The sequence below is a fragment of the Sesamum indicum genome, linkage group LG13 (genome assembly GCF_026168435.1).
Source record: "Sesamum indicum cultivar Baizhima isolate 11 linkage group LG13, ASM2616843v1, whole genome shotgun sequence".
Taxonomy (NCBI): Eukaryota; Viridiplantae; Streptophyta; class Magnoliopsida; order Lamiales; family Pedaliaceae; genus Sesamum; species Sesamum indicum.
This window is the reverse complement of record NC_142669.1, coordinates 15,891,124-15,913,550: the sequence shown is the minus strand read 5'-3', so window position 1 is coordinate 15,913,550 and position 22,427 is coordinate 15,891,124. Positions and strand designations below refer to the sequence as shown.

Sequence of the window (22,427 nt, the reverse complement as noted above, 5' to 3'; positions counted from 1 at the left end):
CTATGTATTTGTCATGTTTATTACTTTGCTGTTTTTTTTTACCCCCTCTCTGACTGACAATTGATTCCCAACATATTGTTGAGATTTCAAAATTGTTTATGAACAAAGATGTTAGACTCGAGTTCCATGTTGATCTAATTGTATAGTAATTTGTAATTTATTGTTTTTGTTGCTAATTTGTTACGTGATGTGAAATAGACCAATTTTGTTGTTTTGAATGCAATTTAATACACTTATACAAAATCTTGATACAATTGGTTTTTTGGCTTCCTTTCTCTGAACGAAGACAAGGGGTATTTATTCTTATTCTTATGTGTTATTTCTGATAAGTAATGTGAAAATCCTTAATTCTTTTTTTTTTGAAAATGAATTTTTGTGCAATCTCACTTATGGCTATATTTATTGTGAACCTATATTTTATCTCGTATTTATTGCGGCCTCAATTATTGCGCAATTTTCTCTTAATTTGCACCCTATTGCTACTTCATATTTTTTCAATTTGGGAAAGTCCAAATTATCCTCTGGTTATTGTTTTTCTCCAGTATGGAATTATCAATATATTTGATAGAATTGAGTATCTTGATGTATTTTATAATATAAGTGGTCATTTTTGTTAAAAAAAAAATAAATCGAAGGGATTTTTAATGTGTCCATAATCCGGAATTCTAAAAGTTTTTGGTTTGACTTACTAATATATGTTCGGGAAAGTTTTTTTTTTTTTTAAATAAAGAACACAAATATCATTCTTTACACGTTTTGAAAGTTATTATTATTAATAAGTTTAATTATATTTTGACATTCGAATTACGATTATTTTTATATTTTGATATTTACTTGTTAACTTCACAAAATTTTATACTTTGCCATTTAGAACTATTTTTTAACGAAATCTTTTATCGAAAAAACATCACATGTAGTGCACATGTAATATTTAAGAATTATGTGATATGATACTTTCACATATGCAAAATATGTGATTTTTTTGGGTAGAAAAATCAACAAAAAATGATCATATATGGCAAAGTGCAAATTTCGCAAAGTTTAGATGGTAAGTTGATACAAAAAAAAGTTTCAACAACAAACTGTAAAAATTGTTATAATTTGGATGACAAAATGTAATTTACCCTTTTTAATATATAATAAACTTATTAGATATGAAATACCAACAAAAAAAAAAGATTGTTATCACGGTACATAAGAAGAAATATGACATTTATTATGGTTAATATCAAAATAAGAAACAAAAAATTGTGGATAATACTAATTCACCGCAGCTAGCTATGCAACATCGGTTACTAGACGTTGTTTCTAAAGGTAGAAGCAGAACATTAGCCACAACTAAAATCTATACACAATTGATTTGCACATTCACACAAACACACACTGCTCAGTACCATGATTAACTTAATTAGTTGATAAATCAAGTATATATATATATATATATATATCCTAAATCACAATTAAAAACTAGGATTTATGTCTTACAACATAAAATGTTCTCTATTTTTTACTAGCAAATTTTTAGTTTTGATGCCACTGAAACTCAAATATTTTGTGAGTGATTTCATTAATTTGGGGCATTTATATTTTTCCAGCCAATTTTGTTGATATAGCATGAGAAATGCACGGAAAAAATATAATTTTGGTCCTATAATAACTGTAGGAGTGACATATTGAAGGGGCACCACATGCCGAACATTTTTAATTTTCAGCAAATTTAGCATTTCTTAACGATATTTGTACTAAATGTGCTCTTTTTTTAATTATATTTTTTAATTACAAAATCGAAATTGAGCAGGACCAAAAGTGCCATTTTCTAATAATTATAGAACTGAATTTATATTTTTATTATCATAAAATGCACGGTAAGATTTATTTGAGGTTGTATCTTTCACTAAGTAATTTGCCAACTCTACATTGTCATTTTACATTAATTTGTCCGGAATTATTTATAATAACAATTTTATACATAAAATTTATTACTAATTATTACTAGCGACAATATTTACTCAAATATTATTACTATAAAACTATTATAATGACAAAATCAAAACTCTCGTGGCTTAATATATATAACTAGTAAATTTTAATTTTATAACTTAATTGTTTATTGCTATTATTTATATTTTCTTTGATAATTAAAATTTATTAAAATCCACATTTCTGTCATGACTCATGTAGACGCCATCTTCAGAGTCAACATCTAATCATGAGAGAAAAGTGGCACTAGCTATAAATAATGATCTAAGGAAGACTTTCGTGTGCACTAACCTGACCTAATTTCATTACGTAATTTCTTGTTTCAGTGATCTCTCCAGTACAACGCATTTGTACTGTTCGTGTAATCATTTCCTTCTCTTTGTTTTTTTCTCAAGTACATATCATTGTCCGATTTACTGTCCAAGTATACATCATTCTTGGACCACACCTCCATTTGACCTTTTCATTTCTTGGGAGCATAATCATGGACTCTAAATTACAATTGCATTTGTGTTTTAATTGTTTTGATTTGTATTTTGAAAATAAAGATAAAAAAATAAAGATAAGTAAGTGTGTGTTGAAAATAAATAATATGTTTGGATTTGTATTTTGGGGTGATTTAAAATATTTTAAAATTAAGTGGTGTAGGTTCGATATTGGAATTTGGGAGATAAAAATCACTGTTCATTGTCAAATCATATGTTTTTATATATAAATATGTAATATATAAATATTTTATGTTTAATGTTGTATTTTTGGGAGACGAAAATTACTGTTTATTGTCGAATCATGTTTGTTTTATATTACGTATATATAAATGTATATATATATATATAGAAAGTTGAAAAACAGAAAAACACGCAGATAAGGTGTAAAAACACAAAAATAAATATTGAGTGTGTTTTATCTTGTCTTGAAAAATGCGAAGTAACAAATTCAAACACAACCTAGAAAATTTTCTCCTTGGCCCTTCCTATTTCCTTCTACTTAAAAAGAAAAAAATAAATTACAATCGATTCTCTTAAAATTTATTATAATTATATATTATCTAAAAAATTAAAAATACCCACATGGGAATGATGGTCATCTAACTAACAAGTATCCTAATAAAATGGGTTATCATAAGAGAATATTTGTTAGATAATTAATTCTAAAGTGGTATTTGTAATTTTTTAAATAATAATAAAAAAATATTTATAATTATGACAAATTTAGAAGAACCCATTGTAATTGACTTTTTAAAAAAAAAAAGAAAGAAAGAACAGACTAGTGCAGTTTTAGGTAAGATTATTTTTGAATATTGAAAAATTAAGTTATATTAGTATTTTGAGAGTGAGTCAGTCACTACAATCATATTGAAATGTACATTTCCACAGTAACAAAATTTCATGCACTCATTTTTATTGCTGGAAATTAACAAGTGAAAAGTTGTATAAAACATTATTTATGATGCATATCAAAATTCAGTAGTACCATAAAAAGTTGAGTCGGGTTGAGAATTTTAAACTTCTTGAGGACTGACTTGCAAAATAGAGTTTAACAGTCTAATATTTAAGTCAGTAACGATCTTAATGAATGTTACAATAAAAATACGTATAACATATACAAAAACTCAATTAGCTAAGCATTGAATCGTGTAAAAAATAAGTGGAGTGCTATGGGGATGAGTTGTTTTGCAAATCGGTGAGCTGAAAATGAGTGAAAATTAATGTATAGAGATAACGTAATGTTTGGTTTTGTGTTTTGGCTTATCTTAAAGATGGGCCAAAACACAAAATCTTGTTTGTTTTTGTGTTTTGCACACCTCCACTAGGTGTGCAATTGTAATTTATTTATTTTTTATTATTATTTTTTTATTTTTTATTCTTCTCTTAACATAAATATATATTATATTTTATTAACAAACAAAATACTATATACATACACATATATATTACTAAATATATATATATATATAGATATATTCAAAGACATGATTTGATAATGAACAATAATTTCTGTCTTCCAAATCCCAACATCAAACCTACACCACTTATTTTACACTATTTTATATTATATCAAAACACAAATCCAAACATACCATCTATCTCAAAACACATAATTACTTATCTCTATTTTTCTTTCTCTATCTCCAAAACACCAAAACAAAAACATTCAAAACATTAATCCAAACATAACTAATGTGTGTAGGGCATATCTCCAAGTTTTGGCAGTTATGGTACGAGGATCATTTTGCAGACTGGGTGGATGCTCTACCCTATGGACCTTGGTTGAGGTTAAATCACCCATAGAAGTTTAGCAACATAATTTCGGACAGCCATCAACAAGTTCAAAACAGTCGTTCATGACCCATTTTCAATAGGATGAGGAAATCATCAGAGGCCAGGGAATAAGATAACCAGCTTAGGGGGATATAGACTTTTGAAGAATTCTCTCAGTCTAAATTTGTCAAGGTGTCATCCAAAAAACACAAGGATGACTCAACCCATTTAATTCCCTTAATTTTGCTCTGGATCGATTTGAAGGATCATAAGAGATCAACCTCAAATTGCCAAACATCGTACCAACACGAAGAAACCAAAGATTTTGGTGTGAGATCTTCAGTAGGTGTTTTGGTGTGAAATCTTCACTCCAAAGAACTTCAATTTGTTTTGTGTTTTCATTGCTTTTTTGTTAGTTGAACAAAGAAATTGGGCTGGAAACTTTTTGTTTTATAGGCTCTTTTAGGATGGGCCTAAAAAAAATTGAACTACACTCTATAAAGACTGTTTAATAAAAATAGCCCACTTAATTATTTTGCAGGTTAATTTTAGAAGTGCCCCAAATAATGAGTTACTTCAAACATATATTTGTAGTAATGATATTTTAAGGAAAAAAAACTTATACAAAGACAAGTTTTGTTACATAAGAAATATTAAATTAATTATAAATTTACAATATATATATATTAATGTTTTCATATATTTGATATCCATTAAATACTTAAGATTTACACAAAAAAATATAACATATATTACATATATTGTATTTTATACTCATAGTAAATATTTGGTAAAATACATATATGTAACTCTTTATATTATATTTAATAAAATATTTAAAAATATAAACTATTCATGCTATATACTTATAACACACGTTTAAATATTTTATTATTAATATTTATTATATTTAAATAATAATAAAATATAGTTTATTTTATTAAAAATCTTGTAAATATAAATTTTATGAGATGTTATTTAGCAATATAAAAGAAATGATGTATTCCCAATTAATAGGAACAACTAAAACCATGAGGGAGATATTCTTATAAGAATGGCCATTCCTAATACTAACTTATACCAAGCTTATATATAGCAATGAGCTTCGGAATATTCATTTCATTCCTTACTCTGTTGTCTCTAGAAATAACGAAAAAGTGTATAAAAGTATCGTTATAAATAATTTTTATGTGTACAGAAATAATATAGTGAGAATAAATATAATTGTCAGTATATGTACATTATAAATATGTTACTAATTATTTATAGTGACGACTTGAAATGAGTTTTGTAACTAATAGTCATATTGTAACAAAATTAAAATTAGTATCACCTAAAATATATTTTTATAATAATTTTAAAATTATTATTTAATATTAATTTTTCATTAATATTTTTATTCTCATAGAGTAGATCCCTTTAAAACCAACCAAACAAGTGTTTTTTTTTTTTTTTCCTCTTTTCTTTTGTTTAGTTTAAAATTCATAAGCATGAAGAAAAAGCTTCCAACATGCTTAATTTATCAAACACCAATAAAGAAAGCTTCTATAATTGTTTGATTCCACCTCATAAACAATTGTGATTGTATCTAGAGAATTACGTATTCATTTCACTAGGAAAAAAGAATTATTTTTTATATTGCAAACGACTACAATTGAAAAATAAAACTATTTCATAATTATACTAACATTTTTCATGATTTTAGTTTTCATCAAAACATTTATCATGATTTTAGCTATAATTAATATTTTGACTATACTTACAAATAAAACGATTAATTAATAATCGTTGTACAATCATAATTAATTAATATTCACCATATTTTTGTGCTTTTAATTATGATGACTAACTCAAAAATCTCTACATATATCTCTAGATTTCTGTGCAATTATTAATTGTCAGATTGAAATTGGCATAACTAAATTCGTCTCGTTACTTATAATTAAATCATAATAGTTCAACGAAAGCTGGGACTAATCAAGATCCTCAGAATCAGATCGTTGAATTCTTGTATTATTTTTATGACATTTGGTTGGGAAGAATTCGAACGGTTTGTGGGCTCGAGATGTTGTGTAATAACAAAGAAAGAACATATATAATTGCTGATGTTTTGGAAGTATATCAACCGGGAATCAAGTACTAGAAAATAAGACATACAGTACCTCCAATTCCTGGTCATATTTCCATCTTGTGTTTGAAAGATTTCCATTTTCCTCCCAACCCGAGCTTGCTATCTTATTTAATTATTATTATTTTTTTCAACAGGGAGGAATAGTTTTATTTCATTTAATGTTGGGAAATATATCATTTTAGTTCTGTAATTCAAATAGTGGTATTTTTGTTCTGCATGAATTAATTTTGATAATTTGGTCCTATAACTTTAAATTTTTTGATAATTTTAGAACATTTTTGATTAAATTGGCAGGAAAATTACATGTGATTTGTACATAACCCAATTAAATTAAAAATTATGGTGGAAAAGAACTAAAATTATCAAAATTTTAAAGTTACAAGAGTAAATTGTGAAAATCAAATCGGCAAGACCAAAAACGAAAAAGTATCACCCCCTAATTTATAGGACTAAAATTGTATTTTTTGTATTTAATAAAAATGACTAAAAATTGCAAAATTTTAGAGTTATAATATTAAATTGATGAAAATCAGTTCGTGCAAGACCAATAATACCACCCATGAGTTACGGGACTAAAATTATATTTTTTCCTTTAATATCAAATGTTACAATATAGAACATGTTGGAAGTATTGATATTATCATGCATTTTATATTAATTGCAGATAAAAAATATATACGACTTATATAAGATATGAGTATTCACAATTTGCTTTACCAATTGAATCGAACTATAACCAAAATTTCAATAGGTACTGAATACCGAACCAAAAATTCCATTTTGTTATTCAATACAAGTATTTTAAAAAAATTAAGTATTTGGTCCGGTATAAGTTTTTTGGTATTGGTTTACCATACAGATACTATAAAAGATGCAGTATTTAGCCGTGGTATTTGTGATGGTGGCTAAAACATTTGTCATGTCTTTTAATTTTTATCATAGCTCTTAGCCATGAAAAATAACTTTTTCTTGGTGGAAAATCTATGTTTTTGCATTGATCTTATCTAACCGCGGCCATTAGGAACTATACACTATGATTTTTAGTATATAGCTATTAAAATTGTAGCTACTAATATTTTTTTTTTTGAGTGCAAAACCAAATACAAATTCTTATAAAATATATATATATATATTATATAATGTATATAAATATAATAAATAATTAATAAATATATATACATATAATATATAAATTTATTTTTAAAAAACCTAAATTTGATTATTTTGATTAATAAGCCCTAGCCCCTACATCAAATCTAATTTTCATTCTTCATTCAGTCTAAAATTCAAACACGACATGGATAGGGGTGTGCATTCGATTTTAACAAAGCTTGAAATTTCTTTCTCAATTTGCTCATGTAGATACACATTCAATTCCGATTTATTCGTTTCTTTAATCTCAAAAATCATTTATTGGTATTTCTTTTTATGAGCTCTAATAGTCCTTGTGTTCATATCAATATCATTCCCAAATTCACTCGGAGTAGTGCTTGCAGAATTTAATGTTGTGGAAAAATACAATTATTCAAAAAACATCACAGAGAGCACTTCTCCAAATTTTTCATTTGCCCTCCACGTTCACGCCTATACATATTCTTGAAGCATACTATACATAATTAAATTTATGGTGTGATGGTTTGGCCCACTCTCTCTTGTTTGGCCCACTCCTCACCCGACTAGGCTCCTTTATTTATATTGTTCTCTCCTTCTGCAGAATCTAATTCTAACCTTAATATGTTCAATCTCCTCGTCTCTTCCATCACTCTCCTCTTGGGTTTCTCCACCAGTTCGAAATCAATGTCTCTCCTTCTATTTTAAGCCTTCGATGGTTTCTGGTGAAGTATATCGAACAGAAAAATGCTATATCCCTCTCTCATTTCTAATTAAAAAGTTTTTCGTAAATATTTTCTAAGTGGAAATCTGAGTGGTCCTTTATGGACGATGACTGTGTGGTTCTTGGGCTAAGCAACCGTGAGTGGTTTTTGACGTTTGGTAGCTTTGGGCTCCCCTTTTCCAGATCTGGCCCCTGGCCATTTTTCCCCTTTGATCTTGTTGTTTCCTTTTCTTACTACCTGCTTTAGATCTGTTTATATTATTCTTTTAATCTCTGTTTTGTAATATTGTTCTGTATAAGGATTTTCTAAACCTAAATTCCTCTGTAATTGTTGATTAGGATTTATTTGTATATTCTGGGCTCGCTACTAAGACTGCGTCCAATAGTAGTATCAGAGCCACCGAGTTTTCTTTCCAATGTCGACTCGGTAAGATCGTTAGTTTACTCATCTTGCTTGCATAGATTTTGTTGCAAAATATCCTTTTGTCACACTTTGTGCGAAAAATGGCTTAGTGCAATTATGTTAATCTGATATTTGGCTCTATGAATTTTATCGTCACTCTGTGCGACTTGCTGTGTGCAAAAATTATTTTCCGCTTAGTGCATTAACATTACTACTTAGTGTTTATTTTCAACCTAGACTGACCCCTTAGCTTATCCCTCACTTGGCCAAGCCCCTGGTGTTGTCGAGTACCTGGTTGAGGTTAAGCTGAGGTTTCTCTTCTATTATGTATCTGTTGATATTATTTGTCTTCTGTATCAGTTGTTATCATTTCTGCACTTGTTAATATTTTTTTGTTGTTGACTTTGTTACTATTCTTCTCTAATATTTTATTAAAAATGGTCGGATATAACTTACAACTTTTTGATGAAAAATCAAAATTTTCTATTTGGCAACAAAAAATAAAAAGAATTTTAATTCAACAAAAAGTTTTCAAAGCCATTGATGGTAAATATATTGAATATATTTTTGAAGAAAAAAGAATAAAAAATGATGAATATGTTTATTCTTCTATAATTTTAAACCTTTCTAATACTGTTTTTAGAAAAGTAGGAAAACAAAATACAGCTAAAGATTTATGGAATAAATTAAAAGATTATACTGAAATTTCTTTACCTTGTAAATTGTTTTTACTTGAAAATTTTTTTCGTCATAAATTGGATTTGTCCAAAGATTTTGAAAAAAATTTAGATGATTTTACCAAACTAATTCAAAATGTTAAACTAACGGGAGATAAAAATATTGATTACTATTCTCCTATTGTGTTATTAAATGCTATTCCTGAAGCCTATACTGATGCCAAAGTTGCTATTAAGTAAGATAGAGATATGTTAATTTAGATACTGTGATTAATTAGTTAAAAAGTAAAGAAATGGACCTTAAAATTGATAAATCTAAGCAGGTCCAGAATGGGGTAATTGTTAGGGGAAGAACCAAAAATAAAAACTCTATTTACAAACATAGAAGACATAGTAAAGTTAGAAGTAGAAATCGTAGTAGATCAAAATCTATAATTAGGGATGAAAGACCCAGGGAAAGAAGATGTTATAATTATGGTGGAAAAGGTCATTATATTAAAGATTGTAAAAAGTCAAAAAGAGATAAAAAAAATAAAGAAGATGCAAATGTAATCACTAAAGAAAATTCAGGAGAAATTTATATAATATGTGATGCTAATTTTGCTCAATCTTCTTTGCATATGAATGAATAATTAATTGATTCTGCATGTACTTTTCATTTGACACCTTTTAGAGAAATTTTCACAAATTATAAATCTGAAAATTTGGATTGTGTTCATGGCAAATGAAAAACTTTGTGAAATTAAAGATTTTGGTGACGTATGTTTGACTTATAAATTAATCATAAAAATGTAAGGCATGTTCCTGATTTATGCCATCACTTAATTTCTTGTGTTGCTCTTGAAGAAGATGGGCTTGAGGGAAGTTGGGAAAGAAATAATGAAAATTATGAAAGGGCCCACGACTATTTTCAAAGATGAAAGAAAAGGAAATTTATATATTTGTTCTGTGATATATGATATTCTTGCTGCAACTATTTTAAAAAATGATAAAATTGATTTATGGTATAGGAGATTAGGCCATATCAGTACAAGAGGCCTAAAACTATTACATAAAAAAAGAGTTTTAATGGATAAAATAAATAAAATAGATTTTTGTGATGCTTGTGTGCTAGGAAAACAACATAGTGTACATTTTCCCGCATCACCTCACTTAAACCCCTCATGGGATGCTCTTAAATGGATACTGAGGTATTTAAATGGTTTTATGAATACTGACATAAAATTCTCTAAGTGTGCTAATGGTGCTAATTTAGTAGGATATGTGGATTCTAACTATGCAAATGATAGAGATAATAGAAAGTCAACTACATCACATATGTTCACTTTGTGTGGTGTTTGTATAAGCTGAAAAACACAACTCCAACATAATGTTGCCTTGTCTACAACTGAATATATTGCAACTACTGAAGCTTTTAGAAAAACAATTTGATTAAAAGGACTTCTAAAAGAAATTGGTTTTTCTGAAAGAAAAAGTCAGTATTTTCTATCAGTTAAGTTAGAATTTAACTCTGTAGAAAACTTATGATAGAACTAAGCATATAGATGTAAGGTATAATTTTATTAGGGATATAGTTGGAAAGAAAAGTATTAATTTAGAAAGATGGATTCTGAATCTAATCTGACTGACATAGGAACTAAGTGCCTATCAATAGAAAATTTTAAAATTTGCCTTAATATCTCAAACTTAAGGTAATAAATCTTTTCTATATTCTTAGTACTATTTAACCCCTGTATACAAGTATCTTTATCTATTTTCTTGCAGAAACTATCATGGCCTCAGGCGAATGGCAATGATGATGTCAGATCCGGATCTGGACTTAGTCCTTCTTAGGGTTCATGGTCCAAGGTGGAGAGTGATAAAATAAATATGGCCCATGTCATTTATTATTTCTGACCCAACCCAATTCCTCCTTATACTCACTTGGATGGCTTGATCCATTACTCAGTGTCCCAACCCGGCTCCTCTATTTATATTGTTCTCTCCTTCTGTAGAATCTAACTCTAACTCTAATCTGTTCCGTCTCCTTATCTCTTCCATACTCTCCTCTCGGGTTTCTGCATCGTTGTTTTGCTCTCTCTCCAAAACTAGTGTATCTCTTTCTATTTAAACCTCCGGTGGTTTTTGGTGAATTATACTAGACAGAAAAATACTATCTCCCTGTCTCACTTTCGGTTCAAAAGTTCTTCGTGAACATTTCCTTAATGAAAATCTGAGTGGTCCTTTGTGGGCGATGACTGTGTGGTTCTTAGACTAAGCAACCGTGAATGGTTGTCGGCATTTGGTGGTTTTGGGCTCCCTTTTTTTGGATTTGGCCCCTGAGCCATTTTTTTCCTCTGTTCTTGTTGTTTCCTTTTTTCTATCTATTTTAGATTTGTTTATATTATACTTTTAATCTCTGTTTTGTAATAATATTCTATCTAAGGGTTTTCTATACCCACATTCTTTGTAATAGTTTCTTAGAATTTATATTTATTTTTGGACTCACTACTGGTGGACTGCGTCCAAGACTAGTAACAATATATAACAATTGTCATTATATTGTATTGTCACTAAATTATCACTATACATGTATTACTAAGTATATTTAGTGACAACTTCATATAAATTTTTTTTCATTAATAGTAATAAGATAAAAATCGTCGTGACTTAATATAAATTTTTAGTGATTATTTTAAAATTATCACTTAATATTTTATCACTGATATTATATTTTCTTATAGTGTATTTTTATCCCATTGAAAATATTAAAAGTAAAAATTAAAACAAAATCAAACGGGCCATAATAGTAGTTGCTGTCTCGCGATTCCTTCCGGACAGCCAAAGATATTTCTCTCTCTATTACAGGCCTAAGGCAACCAAAACAGGAGGGGGAAAAAAATGAAAGGAATCCTATGACAACATTTCATATTTCAGAATTGTACGTACATGCATTATTGCTTGTACATTGGATAAGAATATTTGACGCTTTTGCTTGTACGCATCAACACTCTACAGATACCAATAATGATAATATTAATAAACGGAATATCACTATCACTAGGAACAAATATAATCTTTTATTATAGTTAATAATTATGATGATCAAAAGTAAAATAATCATAACTAGTATTAATTAATTATAATTGCGGAAAAAGCTGTTTTATTGTTTCCGTAGTTGAGACCAAAGTATTAACAATAACTGATAGCATGCCAAACGTTTTGATCATAAATAAAATTATAGCAAATATTGATAAATCATAATCGAAATTTAGACTTTTATATTAATTTTATTTAAGTGTAGTAGATAGTATTAATTTGATATAAATAATTTTTCTACCGTGATCATTTATAATATCAAGAATAATCCATTTTTTAAGAGCAGAGTATTCTGATCGACTCATGAATCTGATTCAAAGGATAAAATGGTGGCAAATTTTATTATTAGATCACTAAGAATTAAATTAAGAAAACATATATATACATAATATATATGTGTCATTCCAGTTCCTAAATCTCCCAAAAATTCGAGATTTTATTTTTTCGGTGCTAATAATATTGTTCATAGACATCTTCCTCCGTAGCCTGCATTTCTAAACAATGCTTGTTTTACATCTTCGGAGCTCATAAATGATCGGTGCTCGCCTACCTGTAATCATATATACCAAAATGATTAGTAGAGAAGCTGTACTTAAATAATTAACTATTAAAATTAATTACAACGATATCTCCTAAAAATTATTATAATTGAAGTTAATTACTCTATTCTTGTTTGATATAATTATGCGTAAACTTTTGTGATTTGAAAAATTACACTATTACCTCTAACATTTGTCTTCATCCAATAAATAAATCCACCCGTTAGTTAAATTTATTAAATTGCTGACGTCGGCAAAAAAAATGAACAAAAGTTTATATTTATTCTCAATTGACTTAGTACAAGTAAATTGCGTGCATGTCAAACAGATCATTCTTTTACCCAAACCAATACTATATATCTACTCTTAATTGTCAAATTATAAAGTCAATGCGAAAAATTTAAATTTTGACCATAATTTATGAACATTTATTACGGTTGTTAGGTTACAGCTATATTTTGAACAATTTTAATTGTGGTTATTATTTTGATCCTGTCGGCATAAACAACAGCTAATTAAGTTGATTGGTATTTGGTGCAATTGTTTACTTTCATTCTTGGTAATTGTAACTAATTAACTCTAAATGTTATAAGTTAATTACAATTAATATGAGCATTAACATTAATTTTGGGGTAAATTACCTCATAACAAGAAGCTTGGAAAGAGAAATCATTGAAACAGCTGATAACACATTGGTGAATATCAAGTCCGAGAGCATCCAGGGTGCTGAGTGTTGAGATCAATAGTCCTGGTTTTGCTGTACAGCATACCTCCACACGAGTGTCCTTGTTTCTCCTTTCTACATCAAACTGATTTAAAAAAAATAAAAATGAATACATAAATAGAAAACAGAAAGCAACTTACAAGGTTGTAATAACTTGTATGTTTTTTTTAATAAAAAGAAAAAATTATGTAACTTAGAGAATTTCTTACGTCTACAATTATTTAACGGGTTATATATAATTTACCCCCCTCTGAAAGGAGGTAAATTGTATCATTTTTTAGTATCACAGGAGGTAAATTGTACTTTATTTTTTTATTAATCCAGGAAGATAAATTGTTTTCAACCCATTATTTAACTAGAGTACGTGTAATATATTATAAAACTACAATTTTACCTATGATATGTGTTCGTCGGGCCTGGATGGATGTAATATTAGGAAATGCTTTACACTCCAATAACAATTATATCAAAATCAATCACATTACAAGTTTTATTACATTTATCATGTAAATCAATCATATAACGAATATAATACAGTTATTATATAATGAGCTCCGATTTGATAAATCTGATGTAAATTAAAATCTTCATTCAGACTTATAAATATATTAATCACGTGCCATTATCTTCGTATACTCATTTAATATTTTTCAGAGTCATTCGTTGTTTAAAAAAAATATTTTTTTAAAATTATGATAAATGTAAATTACCTTTGGGGGGGTTCTCACTGGCACTTGATTTGGCTTTAGGTCCTTGGAGGAGTTTGCTGTGAGTTTGATGATGTGGTTCAAATTCTCAGACATGCCCTCTTCTTGCAACCTGTGAATTTTATGAAGGAGCTCCCTCATGTAATCTATTGTGTCCCCAAGTATGGATGTTCTGTCCATCTGCACCTTAGTTTTGCGTTATTATTTTTTCAAACAATTTTCTTTTTGTATAGAATATAATTTATTACATCATTCAATACGTTTAAATTTAAAAGTTAATATAATATATTGATAGTTCTAGATCAATAAACATCTATGTATATATATATATATATATATACCCATATTCGTGAAAATCGAACCCATAATTTCTTAGTTATGAGACCTCAAACCAGTCGAGCAAGACCTAGAATTTTTAACTCATTTGTGCCAAAAATTTAGGCACGTTGATGTTGCGGATGAATCAACTTTACTATATATTTAATATAATAACCAGTGACTGAAGTACACACAATTTTGTGTTGTTGTTTGAAAATTTTATGATATTTATTTAATTAAATAAAATAGACGAAAAATTAAATGAATAGCTGATCAAACTTGCTAAAATCGAGTGAAATGACATGAATGAAAAATAACTGATATAACTAATTAATTAAAGTAATGGCTATTTATAGAAGAAAAAAATTATAAGTAAAGGTATTTTAGTCGATATAAAGTTTGTTTACGCAAAAGTCGTTTTTCTAAGCCCAAAAGGCCTTGAGCCTTATATGTAGTATTTCTTTAGTCAATGATTTTTCTTTAAATCTTATTGATCAATAATTTGATATGATTATGGAAATAAATATTAAGATTTTTAATTTTTAATAAAAGTAAATTTCTTCAAAATAAAATGAAATGAAAAAAAAAAAACTAATTTTGGGACATAAGGAGTAATACGTACGACACACTTTAAATATAGAAATCCATACCATATATAGAAAATATAGCAATTTTAGTTTTGTAATCTAGGGTTGTTATTTTTAGTCCTGTACAAATTAATTTTATAATTTGGTCCTATAACTTTATAATGTTGGAAATTTAGTCCTTTTCCAGCCAATTCGAGCGAAAATTGTAATTTACTTGTAATCTTAGTCCTGTAAATAAATTCATGAAGGACCAAAAATGCCAACTTTCTCAAGTTATAGGATTAAAAATATCAATGTTTGCTAAGTTACAAGACTAAAATTGAATTTAATTCGATCATGTGCAAGTCACATACAATTTTCTGGTCAAATTGATCCGAAAAGGATGAAAATTGCCAAATTTTTAAAATTATAAGACTAAATTTGAAAAAAATTAATTTATGCAAGACTAAGATTACCACCCCATAAGTTACAAGACTAAAATTGTAATTTTTCCCAATATATATATATATATATGTTTAGTTTAATTGAATATGAGATAAAAGTTCTAAAACTCGAACTTGTCAATATTATTATGTTATTATCCTTAAAAATAAGGATCCAAAGTTGGGGACACACGTCATTATTTCAATTAGAACGAACAATCTTTAAAAAAATAGAATTTTTATTTTAGAACGCGGTTGGGAAAAAAATAAGTTGTAATGGCAGCACCAATTTGTTACCTTGCTGATCTTAGGAACGATTGATCGGAGCATGGAGAGGCGATCGTTCAACCTTTTCCGGCGTCTTCTTTCCGCCATCAGGTTCTTGGATGGCTGCCCGTTTGGCTTCTTCGCTCTGCTCTTCTTCTCTCCGATGTCATTGCCAGTCTCGTCCATGTTTATAAGCGTATCGACGACCTGACCGGTCTCAACCTTAAAGAAACCGTTTACGACGTTGTCCAGAAACCCGACTTCTCCGTTCATCTCTTCCACGTACTCCTCTTGAACTGGCGGCATTGCTGCTACATCGTCCATGTCGTAAAACGAACTGATTTCGGGCAGAGTTAGAGCGTCGAGAAACGGGCAGGGATGTCCGAATTCGGCTGGTGAAATGAGTTGCAGAAGCGACGAATTTGCGACGGTTGGCGAATGCAAGTGTTGTTGGTCTGGGGTTTGATGATCGAAAGGGGCGAAGCTCCAAGAATTGGGGAAGACCTCATTTGGGAATGGGATCCAATTGTTGTTGTCTATCTTGGGAGTCATAATTAACTCCTCTAGCAGACTTTGCTGAGTAATCTCCATCTCTCTCTCTCTTTTCTGTCTCTCTCTCTCTCTCTCACACACACACACAGAGACTTAGAAGAAGGCAGAAGTGATTCAAGATGAGGGAGAGTATATATAGATCTATTATTATCAAAGCTAATCCTGTATTAGTATATTTTCCGGCATAAATTAAGTTCGTCAATGACATCTTACACTAGTGAATAAGATTGAAGTTTCATGAATAAGTTTGATGTTGAGTTCTACCAAATTTGAAAATATTCGTCATACTTAATATGATGTATTGTAATATCTGAATTTATAATAATTTATCTCTAAATTTATTTATTAAATCAATTTATAAGTCCGTTGTAATGAATATTTATCTAAAAAAATAAAGGGCATAAATTATGTTCAAGGATATATGGAAAGACTTTGAAATGCATGGAGATGATTGAGGAGCACAATTCATAAATGTCAAATAACAAATGTCCTGGAGATATGTTGGATTATATATTGTGTCTATGTATATAAAAATTCTTTTTAAATAAAATAAATGATATATCTTTTTGCACATGTGACATTATATATTTAACAGGATAAACGATGTAATAGTATTTACAACAAAAAAATCAAATTCCAAAAGATGTGATTTCTATATATTAATTTTATCACGTGAAGGTAAATAAGAGGATTATTATCAAATATATATATATATATATATCTTTAATTATATATAGTCATGCTGCAAGCGGATTTTTGAAATGAAATGGCGCTACTGTGAAGTTACATTAGTATCATCAATGGAACAGGAATAATGCAATTTTAATTATGTAATTTAGGGGTAGCACTTTTTATTATGAAAAAAATTAAATTTTTTTATAATTTTAAACTTTGGTAATATTAATAATTTTCAAGCTAAATTAACTAAAAAATTATATCTGACCTACCTACGATCTAATTCCTTGGTAATTATTTGTAGGAATAGGCATAACGCTAGGCCTTGTGTGTATGAATATATAACACCTAGAGGGACATGATTGGGATGGAATCCACTTTTCTTCTTCACCTATATTAACTTGCCTCCTAAAGCTACATACATTGATAAGCTAAAAAGAAAAAATAATTAATATCTAAATATCTAGCTGGTTCTTCCAGAGTATTTGTGTGCGAATTAATTAAAATATTCTTGTTAGGATAAATTTTTAATTTGTGTTTGAAACGAAAAGAGTGGAGTTAGCATCATAGATCCCTTTGATCGAGTTCTTTGATTGATTATTTCTAGCCCCAACTTAATTTTGGCTATTGTGACACTTAACTTTTGGTTAATTAGCTTTAAGGGTTAAATTCAAATTATCCCGTGAAAAATTGAAATAGGTACGAAACTTCTCTTAAGTAAAATAAATAAATAAAAGGTGTTTAATATTTTGAAAAAGAAATATTTAGTCCCCTCCTCCTTGCTATTTTCTTTGCTCTCGCAATATGCAACTGGTTTTCATATTTTTGCATATATATATATATATATATTATGGCTTTTTTTTTTGTTGGCCTTCATTCATAAAAATTAATTATTTTCTGCATAAAAATTACTACGACTTAAAAATTATAATAATCAATCCTATTTATTAGCGTCGAACATAATTGATGGAAAAACTTAAGTTTTGACCATAATTAGTTGACATTTTATGATTTTACCTATAGCCAAAATATTTAACATAGATTTTAATGATAGCAAATATTTTGGCATCGTTTGCAGATGCAACGACTAATAGCTGTTACACAATCATAATAAAATGTTATATTTCTTCAGATGATTATTAATTATACGAGGGAAAATATTCAATTATTACTTTATTTTATTTTTTCTCCAATCTCAACTAGTCATTCTATTGTGCGTGTATTTGTTTATTACCTATAATTATTGTGCATTTATGCCGATCAGAGCCTGGTGTCCTATACTGCTAAGGAAAATCTCATGGTTGTACTATATCTTTTTCTATTTATGAAAATTATATTACCAAAAAAAAAAAAAATTCTCAGACATGAAGGCATAATATCCACAGAGAAAAGAAATACTGGATTAGCTATTGGATGATTTATTTAATTAATTAATTAGCGAATTTGACAAGAAAACTATTTACTTGATGGTTACTTTATTGCTGATTTTAGTATTAAATATTTTTTGTTGTGGTTTACTATTAAAAATACTTGTTAGTAAGATTTTGGGGAAATTTTTTCAAATTTTTGCCATAACCAGCTACAAAGTTTCGTAATATTAAAATTACTTTTTAATTATAATAAAGAAATATTAATATTTTATAATATTAATCTTAAAATAACAAAAATTTAACTTTTTATCCCTCACTAAAATTCATTGCTAATTACCAAAAAATTTTACATAATTTCTTGTATTAGGGTTATTAAAGTATCACAAAATACAATTATTGGGTCCATGCATCCATTTTACACCCAATAATATTTTACCTGAGAAATTAATTAAATTATTGCAACTTACCACAGTTTTTATTTTTTTATTTTTACTTTTCAACTTTAATTAATTAATTTATGTGTGATCAAAGGTAGGAAACAAGGAAAAAAAAAAAAAATAGGACCTTGATTAAAGAGCACACATATTAAGAAAAGAGTGGGAGTGAGTACTTCACGTGAATGTATCACCACATCAAACTTGAACATGTGGCTGTAACTCATTGTGACCTCAATTTAAGCTGTCAAATCTGCAATTTAATGATGCCAAAGTACTTGAAAAAATTAAAAAAAGTTTAATGAAATTCTTTCTTCTTACAGCTCATAATGGCAGAGCAAGGCTGTCCCTAAACAGTAATCCAAACAATTAGCAATTAATGACAAGATTAGCACAAGATTAAGACTTCTTTGCTACAGACATAAAGATGAGTCCAAAATATGACAGTGCTACGACACGAGTCATGAGCCTACAATATTAATATGATATGAGATGAGATAATTACTTCGATACCTCGATCTATAGTTTATTTCACATACATTATTAGAAAAAAAATATTTTATACAAATTATTCATATTTTTTTGAATAATTATATATACATTTCACGTAAACATTCACAACATTACACAAACCTCCTTATATTTTTCTTTGAGGGGTAATTTTTGTAATTGTGCAAAAAACAAGGATAACTATTAGGTATCCTCCAAAATTCGAACAAAGCTAGAAAACAAAGAATAAAAAACTACCAACTATTACAGATTTTGATAGGAATTGAAAACCCCTCATACAACAATTTTCAATATAAATATTACAGATCTATTCAATTACAGAGATAGAATTACAATAAATAATACAGTATAAAAGAGAGATAAAATATACAACGGATTATAGGAATAAGGCTCAAAAAGCCAGATCCAGCCAATGTAAACCTAAAACCATAAACACACGGTCGCTTGGAACCACAAAGGCCACAAAGACACCAAACAGCTACAAAAGCTATTAGATTAACCCAGGGCCACAAAGGCTAAGATCTTTGATCTATTCAACCACTAAGGCTAGTTCACGAAGAACTGTTTAAGGAACACAGAAGGAGATTAGAGAGAGGAGAAGGGGTTCAAGATCTAAAGATAACACCAGACATAAGCCATCATACATAGAGGAACAAACCATTAAATTTCAGAAGAGAATCCAGGAAGAACAGCAGTGGAGAGAGACCCAACACCAGAGAGAGGAAGAAGACGAGAGAAACAGAGAGACGAGAGAAGAAAATTAGGGTTTTGACTAAGAGAGAGAGAGACAGACCATTTCAAGGGGTCAAAGCGAGTACCCTAGTGGATCGGGTAAGGGTAATGGGCCAGGGACAGAAGCAATTGCGCCAAGCACCATGAGACGGACCAATCCTAACTATCCAGGGAGATGGGCTGGGCCTAAAGAATTTGGGCCACAAATATTTACAAGGATGGCTTATGTAAATAGAATTTAGATCAGAGAATGTAAATATAATTATTACCTATTAATATATATATATATATATATATGGTAAAAGTTAATAAGTTAAAAATAAATTTATATATATATATATATATATATATAAGAATAAAACATGTAATGGCTTGCTTTACAATAAAAAACCAATAAAATATTAGCAATTATAAAAATTAATATATCACCTCGTTATATGTATTAGGTGAGAATTTTTTTATTTTATAGTTCTGATAATTTTTTTTTAATTTTTATAGTAATATAAGTGTATATTATGTAAACATTGTCACTATCAACATTTAGTTAAACATCATAAACAAAGTTATTAATATATATAAACAATCAATGATATATACATATATTAATGAAATTAATTTAATGAAAACATATATCTTTGCCACTATATTTGAATGATCACTATTAATCCTATTAATTATTATTAAACTACCACCTCATTTAAAAACTTAAATTATTAGAGAAGAGAATCATTTGATATTAATATCTCAACACGTTTTCTGACTTGCAAATCCCACATGTAATTTTTCTTTTTAACATCTTATTTGATATGATTTTAATACCATATTAAATGACAATCTCATTTAAAAATTTAAACTGTTAGAAAGAAAAATCATTATACGTGCAAGACATGTATTGGGGATACAAAAATGATTGTTTATCTTTATAATCGATCGTATCTACTATGATAAGAAAGCATTCTTAGTTTAGTTGAATTTTAATATTAACATTCTAACAATTATTTATAGTGACAACTCAAATAAAATTCTTGTCGCGGACACAATTTTGCAGACTGTACTCTAACAAATTCAAAATTATTTCCATTGAATATAAATTTATAACATCTGCAACTCTACAATTATAATATTTAATATTCTATTAGTAATATTATCCAATATTGTATCTGAATATTGTACAGAAATGAAAATGTGTTTTTCGTTCCTAATGATTATTCACCTTGGGCAATATTTTTATTTAAAAAGTAAAGGACATGACTTTGTCCAGTGGAACTGTACTATGAATTAAATTATTTGAGATGATTAATTAACCCTAGATGTTGGGAGCAAAGTGCAATGAATTCAATTTCAGAGGGAATCAATATATGATCAAATGCATGTGCCCCGACAAGTAAAATTTTGGACTGTGGAAAAAGTGAAGATAATGAGTTGATGGGAAACTTGGGACAAGATTATACATGTTTTCTTGCATGAAAATTTTGTATTTTTGGCCAATAATTGTGACGCAAAATCTAGTGAGGCTGAGTTGGATTTGGCTTAAATTTGCAGAATAATAAAAGGTGACAGCTGCTAAAAAAAAAAAAAAAAAATTCTTTTTGATAAGACTGAGAGTTTTACTTTTGTTTTCACTATAAAAAAAATTAATTATTACCTACACTGTAAATCTTTACGATTTAAAAATCGTAGCGAATCAATAATATCTATTACGATTAGACAAAATCAATACGAAAAACTTAAATTTTGACCACAATTAACAATGAGTCTCTGTCGTTTTACGTTTGGGCAACATATTTAGTTGTGGCAAATATTTTTGCCCATTGAGCTGTGATTAATTTATATCTATCGTGATTATTTATTTTTAATTATAATAATTAATTATAATGAAAAGATATATATATTTTCTTAGTGTATAATTCAACATAGAAGTAATGGAGAAACAGCGGCGTCCACTCCGAACTTCTCTCCGACAACCACTTCTGGTTTTTAATCTAATTAACAAAGACATAATCAACAACTCTAAACCAATCTTTCCAGGGTAAAAAAGTTTGAAGAGGAAAGGAATAATGAATGGTACGTAAGTTGTGACAATTGTACCTGTTTTGGTTATTATCTATCAATTTTTCATGATTTCGCAACACACATATGTTTGTAGATTTATGACATGTTTTTTCATTTATATATTTTGTATGTTTGGATTAGAAAAGTCTGTTTAAGATTTAAACTGTTTATAGA

General features: G+C 28.3%; 1 protein-coding gene across 1 annotated transcript; it reads right to left on the bottom strand.

Moving 5' to 3' along the window:
- Positions 1 to 12,677: 12,677 nt before the first annotated feature.
- On the bottom strand, positions 12,678 to 16,664 carry LOC105158704 (transcription factor bHLH93). The gene is made up of 4 exons (XM_011075546.3): positions 15,959 to 16,664; positions 14,338 to 14,514; positions 13,545 to 13,712; positions 12,678 to 12,914 (listed from the first exon to the last, which is right to left on the bottom strand). Exons 1-4 carry the CDS (start codon positions 16,517 to 16,519, stop codon positions 12,828 to 12,830), a joined length of 993 nt encoding a protein of 330 aa, XP_011073848.1. The 5' UTR covers positions 16,520 to 16,664; the 3' UTR covers positions 12,678 to 12,827.
- Positions 16,665 to 22,427: the final 5,763 nt, after the last annotated feature.